At 42.4% G+C, this 9,123-nt stretch overlaps 1 protein-coding gene across 1 annotated transcript; it reads right to left on the bottom strand.

Moving 5' to 3' along the window:
- Positions 1-666: 666 nt before the first annotated feature.
- Positions 667-3,099, bottom strand: LOC306925114 (uncharacterized protein; the record flags this gene model as incomplete). The annotated part of the gene is made up of 4 exons (XM_079503793.1): positions 667-1,766; positions 1,933-2,063; positions 2,146-2,287; positions 2,963-3,099. The coding sequence occupies 4 exons, from the start codon at positions 3,097-3,099 to the stop codon at positions 1,640-1,642; spliced, it is 537 nt and encodes a 178-aa protein (XP_079359919.1). The 3' UTR covers positions 667-1,639.
- Positions 3,100-9,123: the final 6,024 nt, after the last annotated feature.

Here is a 9,123-nt window from a genome sequence, read left to right as displayed (position 1 = left end):
AAACTCTTTTAATGGTGGCACATCAAATCTAAATGAATGATTTCTGACACAACTGTGGTGTGTCAAAGGGTGTGACCCTTGCTTGCTAGCAAAATATTGGCATAGGCCTGTCAAACAATATTAGGCCCTGCTAGTAAATACAATGTAGGCTATAACAAAAACACCAAGATCAAGTCTTTTGGGGGAAAAGTCTCTCATATATTTCAACTTTTTCTATATAAAAGCCCTACTACGAGTGAGACACAAAAGGAACAAAAATAGCCAATCTAAGTAAAAACTCATGTCTCAATTTTATTGTCTGCTATTTTTGAAAAATATAGGATAATAACTACATTGGATCCATTAGGAACACAGGTTATTTTTTCAACGTCCTGTAAAGTTATGCTTTTGGACATGGTTTCTGAGTGTCAGCTACAATATATATATATATATATATATATATATATATATATATATATATATATATATTTTACATTTTATTGTTTTATATAAACAGAACATCTAACATTTACTAATTCAATCTGTAGAAGCCATTTGTCAGAAATAAAATCAAACCATCACTGATGCAACATGGGCATGTGGTTTATGCACTAAAAAAATGAATCCATTGTCCATGCAATGTTTCAGCATTTCTTATTTATTCAAAAATAAAAAGAAAGTGAACAAATAAAATAAATAATGGCTCACACTGCCCTGTGCTCTGGTAAAAACACCCATGAGCATATTGGTCCTAATGAACCATAAAGGATATGAACATTTGTTTTGACAAACATAGGAGTACAGACAGACAGAGTGTACTGGAACTTTTCAGCTGTGTCAAAACATGGAAGTGTAGGGGTCGGGGAATTAACTATGTACATAGTGCACCATCACAACATCTTTCAATTACACACCCCATGAAGCCTTGTGGTTTGTTTTTGTCGCATTCCTGAGTCAATAATTTGATGACAATGTCAATTTAGTCTGCTAGTGAGTCTCCTATATTGACCCAGGAATGCAAAAGGAAAACAAACTTACAAAATCTCCATGAATTCAAAGCTTAAATTGGTGTGTAATAAATAGGTCAATTTGGAATTTAACCTGAGCAAGATACAATCGGATTACAATCTGATTACGAGGTAGGTCTGATTCGTACCTGGTTCAAGTATAACTCTGGCATTAGTCTTCTCAACATGGGGTTTGTGGACCATTACGGGTCTGTAACTCTCAAAGAGTGTACAAATGTAACCAAATGGACCCATACGGGTATACAAATGTACAAATGTAACCAAATGGACCCAAACGGGTATGCAAGTCTGACTGTACAAATGGAAGCAAATGGTCTGAGAGTTAATAACAGAGCATTTCACACAAGATTGAATGTTGTTGAATGTCCAATTTGTACACTCAAGAGTTACAGCCCCGTAAGCGACCATTCGGACACCTGGTCCGCCCCGAAAACAGAAAGAAACAGCGGGTTAAATGATAATAAAGAATGATTAGTCTGCGATGGAAACCTAATCAGCGTTCCCTGGCCTGTAGGCAAGAGGGCAGACACGCTGAGAGACGGTATCTCCTACGGACTTCATGGCAACATAAGTTGGCGTGGCCTGTACAGGCAGGCTGGAGGCTGGCTACTTCCTGGTGAGGCGCCAGTGGTCTAGCATTCGATGCCAGTGGCAGCTTGGGCGGAGGAGCAGTGGCCTTCTTTTGCCACGCCAAACTCGCATAGCTTTCCCGGTGACATTAACAGTCTTGGCGGCGCCCCCTCCAGTCTGGCCGTTGGGCTGTCACGATAGCAAATATAAGTTGTGATTTGTAATCACAAAAAGCACAGGGCGGATATGACAAGTTTGTTGATCAACAATTTCAAAACAAAATTATGCAAGAATAATAGCGATTATCTTCAATAATTGAGATTAGAAGATTATGTAATAAGTGTGACAGGCTTACCGGCTGGCCTCTCGGCTGGCTCTGTTGGCCGTGGCTGGAGGTTGGCGAGCAGCTGAAGTCAGGGGGAAGTCGCAACGGCCACATGGTCTCTCGGATGGCTTTGTGCATGTGTTGGGCCTGCACTGGATCCCCTGCAAGGGGGAGCGGGGAAAACAAATAAGTAAAGAGCATAGAAGTAGAGCTTGCTTTGGCACTGGGTTGGGCTTATCTCACCTGTTTGGCTGCGTCCATCAGAGCTGCTGCTTCCTGCTTGCCCGTCTGCTGCACCATCTTGTAGATTGTAGAAGATACCGTCCGGATCTTGGAACAGGACATAGGGCTCATCGTAAGCGTCGATCTGTCCCACGCCCAGCACCTGGGGACAAAGTGTCAAAGACGGTTATCCTCCACACGACTGTGTGCTGCATTATCTCATTGAACTACTAACACAAAGTGGATGCTGAATTGATGCAGTGTGTCTATTTTAAACATTTCAACATCCATCTGTTGTGGTAAACATTTTGGCACAGATCGATTAATAGCAAAAGTGATGTGTTATTGCTGCTGTGGAGAAGAGGATCTCACCAGGATTCGATCGCTGTCTATGATTGTGTTGAGGGCAAGGCGGTGAGCGACGGTGAGCACGGTGCATTCCCTGAACTTGTCTCGTATGGTTGGCTAATAATAATAATAGTGGACCCTCAGAGGTCCTTGACGTGGTTCCAGGGGCCCGCCGGCTAAATTTGTTATTATAGCAACATCAGTGTAGCCACTTTAACCATATTTTACACTCTGCCTATTTGAAAATATAGCACGTCTCACAACGCATCGCGTTGCAACATGCTCACAACATGTTATCGTGCGACATGTTGTGAGCTTGTAGATCCAAACATTTTTGAAAAATTGTGACAATGTTTGACAATTTTTACAATATCTTTTCAGATGGGGGACTGCAACAAATTACCGTAGATATCTATGTGGGGGTCCTTCACATGAAAATGTTTTTGAGAACCATGGGGCTAGATGGTGTGCATGTTTAAGTTAGTGGTACCTGGGCTGGGGTCCACGTTGGCCGTAGCCTCGTCGATGATGAGGATGAGGTTCTTCCTCAGTACAGCTCTGGCCAGACACAAGCTGCCGCTGACCCACGCTGAAGTTGGAGCCTGACTCGGCCAGAGCAGTCTCCATCTTACAGTAGTAAGGCAGTTCCTCCACTGCCTTACTACAGGCAGTGGAGGCAGTTCCTCCACCAAAGAATTCAACTGGACCTGAGATGGGGAGACACAATACAAATGTGAGTCTGAAAAACCTTGAATGTTAAGCTGCGTTCACAATAACAGTGAAAAATCTACAAAACGACCAATCATACATAATTGAAGGGTGGGGTGACCGTGAAATCGGGCGAGTTTGAGAATGAGTGAAGCAATCAAGAAAGAAAACGGGACGTGTGTAATGTACAGATCTGAACTGGCACGTACGGAGTGCAACACATACTCTCTCCCCATGCCTTTGGCCTGGTGGAGACAATAAATTCCAAAAGTTATAATAGATAAATAATCTGTGTGTGACTGTGTGTATGTGTGTGTGTGTGTGTGGGACGAATGTCCCAACTCTCCCGGTTCTCTAGAGCAGGGGTTCTCAACGTTTTTGGCTGGGGACCCCCGGAGATGCTTTGGCAGTGTCTCGGGACCCCCGCCCGACCCAATATAAATTGACTGCTACAATAACCTTAATAATAGAGACAATACACCATAAATAAATACTGAAACCAGATATAATCATTAGGGAAGGTGTATGTATGTACTATATGTAAACTCTTCATTTCCATTTTCCAGCCATTCAGTTGCAGCAATTTTTAATATATATATATATAATTTGGGGACCCCCCAAAATAATTTTGACGACCCCCAGAGGGGTCGCGACCAAGGGGGCAGGCAGACTTTCCAACGTTGAAGCTCTGGGTCCTAGTGGTAGGAGGAGGGACTACAGGCGGACCCGTGGATTCATGACCGGGAAACCCCGTGCAGCTGGGCTTTAACGTTGAGCGCTCGGTTGCCCTACGTCACTCAGGACCTCAAAGTTGAGGTCCTGGGAGGGACTTCCGGCAGTCTTCCGGGTGCTTCAAAACGCCACTGAGCAACTTCCACTGACATGAATAGCTGGGGGGGCGGAGCTTCGCGCCAGTTCAGTCTCTATTATATATATACTCTATGGTCGCGACCCACGGGTTGAGCACCCCTGCTCTAGAGGTTCTGTAAGCAAGGACAGTCTAAGAAGGATGAGACGCGAAGACCGTACGGGCGACGCCATGTTGCTTTGGAAGGAAAGAAACATGCGCAGTTGAGACCAAGGAAGCTGAACGCGGTGTTGGCTGCATATAGCCCATTGCGCATGTTTCTTTCCTTCCAAAGCAACATGGCGTCGCCCGTACGGTCTTCGCGTCTCATCCTTCTTAGACTATCCTTGTCTGTAAGTAGGAAGTTGGGGTGCCTAAAATCAAGAAAACAGTGAAACATGAACACATGCAGATACTCTAGAGCAGGGGTGGGCAACTGGCGGCCCGGGGGCCACATGCGGCCCCCACCTTCACTTAATGCGGCCCGCAGGTTAATATCAGAACACTGATATAGTATTGATTGCAGCTTTTACAATTCCAAACATGACCCACTTTAATTACTTAGTGACTAGTATTCAAATATTGTCTTTTGGTGTAAATGTAGTTATGTTAACAGCTCATAAAGTTAACAACTATAACTAAATGCATTTCAAATTCAATAAAAGTTACTTTTCAGGATTCCAATTAAAAAAAATAGCAAAACATTATTCAGGATTTCAATTCAAATATAGCAAAAAATTGCTGATCTACAAGCTCAAAACGCGTCGCAGTGCACGCGTTTTGAGCTTGTAGATCGGGGACAGTAGTATGACGTGGCTGTTGAAGACCCTCCAGGTGGGGCAAATTATCATTATTAGCCAGAACTCACCAATTGCAATTTAGAGCAGCTGGACCACAGCTCCAGTAGAGAAAAGTTTGGTGTGCAGTGTTGTAATTGTTCAGATGTGCGTCCAATCTGTCCATGGAAATGCAAGTGAGTCATATTTAGTTAGTTTCATGCTGTCCTATGTTTTTATATAAGTTAAGTTGATATATGCATATTTGATTTTTGTATTTGTTTGTTTCAGAGCATGTGAAAAAACAGGCCTCATCTTTGCACCACAGAGCTCTGATCAACTCCACAGAAGTTTCATGCACCTTGAATCAGCTTCAGTCTACACTCAGTTTTAATGGCGTTACAAAACACAAAAGAAAAGAACATTGTTATGGATACGACTGTGTGTATATGGATATGTACCTGAACACAGCTGTGTGGCTGGCCTGTTGGTAGAGGTGCTCCACATGTGCCACTTCATCGGCGTAGTAGCGCATATCCATGCTTCACAACAAAGAACCTTTCTGTCGTTCAGGGTTATGCCATGCTCGTTGTTCCACAGCCATCTCCACACGGCTCAAAAAGAAAAATCTCAAAGCAAATGTGTTTTAATTTACCGCAAAAAAGTTACTAGAGCCAACCTCTGACCAAAGTTAGGACAACAGCGCTGCAAAGAGCAATGATTAGGCTACAGCAAAGGTAAACGCTCCGGCGTACGACTACGAGAGCCAAGGGAACCACCAGCGGACCCTAACAGGTCCATTTGGTTCCATTTGTAGAACATTCTCAAAGGAAATGCTTTAAATGTGTGCTTTAAATATGAAGCCTCGGCGGGTTGATATAAATTCTCTACGGAAAGCGGCCCAAAAACGCCCAGACAACGGTACCCAAATAAGTGGTAGTATAGATGTAGGAACGGAACTGTCTATCTACGATGAAATCATAAAAACCCCGATAAAGAATAGACCGGACAACAAAAGGGAAAGAAAGAGAATCGAAGGTAATTGTAAATATAAATGAAAAAACTCGCACATAGATAAATTTGCAAAGCATACAGACGGGCACAGATCCCGACAAATGTCTCGCAGTGTTGTACAAACAACAGAAATGAAGAGGTCAATGCCCATGGCAATGAGCCATGCCCACAGCTCCGCGGTCAGAATGAAATTACAGTAAATACAGGCGAGAACAACAACCAACACAAAAAAGATATTCATATAATAAAAAAATATTATCAATAATATCATCGAAGGCGCGGTTGCGGATTAGGCCTACTATTGTTGTGTGGAGGCCCAGAAACCATCTAGTAGCGATGAAGCCTTGGCGGGTTGATAGAAATTCTCTACGGAAAGCGGTCTTACAACGGTACAGAAACAAGATGAAGAGAGTGTAAAGGAAAGATGAGAAACGTTCCTCTGCTTGACGCTTGACTCGCTTGAGTAAAAGAGAAGAAAGGGGGGCAACAAAGCCGGGAAATAAAGAAATTAGGAGGTGGTAAATAGAAATGAAAGAATATATTAAAGGAATAATTTCATAAATGATTACAGTAGTTAGTAGTAAAGTAGTTAGTAAGAAAAAAGTCCATTCGCTGGCGTTCATCACGACACGGGTGACAGTAGGCTACAGGTTTACCCCTCCTGAGTGGTTTTTGTGATTTCTGTGCCCTACATGGTGTTTGGAGGGTGGAGTTGAGTGGAGATTGGAGGAGTGGCTTGTTTGGAGGCACACCTGGGCCTCATCTCATCAGCCAGTCATTATAAAAACCTGTGATGAACACCACTTCTAGCCTGGCTAATAAGCCAGACTCAAATCACACAGTCACCCATTTGCCATCCGTCACCTCCATGTGCTGAACCCTTTGTTTGTAGCTAGCATTTCAATCCTGTGTTCCAAGTCTGTAGGCTGTGTGCCATATGCCTTATGCTGCTGAGTGCTTGATAAGGTAACTTTAATACTGAGTGTTTAAAGACAAGGGAAGCTTGGTAAGGGGGTGCTGCCATTTAATTTGTTTTTGACTTTGTTTATGTTTAGTTAGGGAGCTTAGATTGTCATTTTTGTTTGGAGTGCCGTAGCTTAACTCTTTTCCTTTTCAGGTAGGGTGGAGTTTTGTTGTTTTGGCCTTGGCCTCCCCGATGATATATGCTTTCCCTATTGACATTTTCTATCAACTTCTGTAACCTCAAGATTATTAATAAATGTTCACTTTTTTTGGTTACGCTGGTTTGTGTTACTTTTTAGTTATGTGTTACTCCTTAGCCTCTAGACTCCATATAAGGTCGTAACAGGGGGTACCTGGAAAAAAATCTCCCCCCAAGGGGTACCTCGGCCAATAAAGTTTGGGAACCCCTGACATAGACAGACAGTGTTGTTTAGTCAAATGAAACTTTATTTCAATAAATCTTCACAAATTATATAAAAACCCCAAACATGAATAACAAAAGACAAATACATCTACAAGTTGGATATTTACATACATTCTGTGTGTCTTTCAAAAAGGCTTCTAATATATCTCAACAGGATGTCTTTAACAAATGTCACTGTACATAGTGTAGTCTCAGTACTGTAATGGGCAAAGTACTACTAGTCAGCTCTGTATCAAATGATACAGATTTAAGATGTTTTTCTTTTATTGGAGAAAGTTAGTTTTCTTACTCAATAGACAATGTCCAGCAGTCCTTACTTATTGCCCCTGTCAGGCAAAAAACCTTGTATGTCCAAAACAGTTAGGTCTTCTTTTTTTTCAAAAATAGCATAGCTATTCTTTTCAACTTTTGTGTGACACTAATGATAAGGTATATAAAAGGGGAATTGATTTGCTCCAGTCATGCTTTTTGGGGAGATTAAGTTGGATTCCATTTGAACAATTTCTCATTTACGTTCAGCCCCACCCTGTCTAATACACTAAACAGTCACTTATATATACACATGTCAACAGTGAGCCGGAAAAAAAACAAGGCCAGTGTAAACAAGCTGCAGTATCACGCAACGTCCCAAATATTGCACAAGCATTCATAAATATATACACATACACTCCAGTGTGTGTGTGTGTGTGTGTGTGTGTGTGTGTGTGTGTGTGTGTGTGTGTGTGTGTGTGTGTGTGTGTGTGTGTGTGTGTGTGGTGCTGCAGTCCTCACGTCTTCAGTCCTGTTGCTCTGGTTCTCAACTTGTGTCCGGGGACCACTAGGGGTCCTGAAGGGGGCTCCAGGGAGTCCCCAACTAAATGACAAACAGTTCATCTTAACCAGCGTTACAAGCAAATACAAATAGAGAACGTAAAATAATGTCTGTTTTGATCACAGTGTCACTGTTATCGCTAAACCTACATCACAAAGACAGTAAATGAATTCTGGTCCAAATGACCGACCATTATCATGTATAGACAATTAACATGTTCTTAAATTGGAGTCCCAGAAATATTAATCGTATCAAATGGACGTCCGGGGGCTTAATGCATATCAAACTGGGGGGCTACTTGAAATGAAAAGTTTAAGAGACACTGCTCTACACTGAAGAAACGCCCTAAACAGAACAGACCCAGACAGCATTGCATGATGGAGCATACATAAACCTATAAAGCAGTAAGCAGTGTGTCTCAAAGTGGGGTCAAGGGACCCTCAGGGTTCCCTGAGAGGGTTCCTAATGGTCCCTTACAGCTCTGCAATGGCAGACAAATCTGCCATTGCAAAAAAGTAAAAGAATTGCCCCCACAGTGATATTAGACTGGCCATGCCAGGCTAGGTCTGTACTCTGACAGGCACTCTGTGTACACTTTCAGAGTAATACTATACTGTATACGTGCTGATGGCTTCTGAATGGAATATGAACTGAGGCTGGTTCTTTGGTTGTTCTCGTCAGGCACTCCAGGTGGAACAATCCTTTAAACACCTAACACCTTGTAAAACACAAATACATTTGACATCGTCTCTGTCGGGTGGAAAGTCCATATGTCCAAAACGGTTACTTTTCAGGATTCAAATTCAAAAATAGCAAATGCAGATCTGCTACTTTTGCGTGATGCTGTAGTATGATCGAGTAGGTCATTAATTTACGAAAAAAAAGATACAGTATGTATATATTTGAGATTCCATTTGTTTCAGTGTAGAGTTGAAGGAGGAGCTCGGCTGTGGGTGCATGTGGAGTCAACCCGCAGATCCCAGGACTTTATAAGAAAAAAATCTTCTTTCACAGCAAACGTTTTTAACTCAAATATTTGCTTCTGGCGGTCCCTGGAACAAATTATTTTGTATGAAAAAATGCATATCATTGTGGGGATCCTTGACAT

This window comes from Electrona antarctica (genome assembly GCF_951216825.1).
Source record: "Electrona antarctica genome assembly, chromosome: 6".
NCBI classification, from domain to species: Eukaryota; Metazoa; Chordata; class Actinopteri; order Myctophiformes; family Myctophidae; genus Electrona; species Electrona antarctica.
The sequence above is the reverse complement of the archived record's forward strand: the minus strand, read 5'-3'. Positions and strand labels throughout refer to the sequence as shown.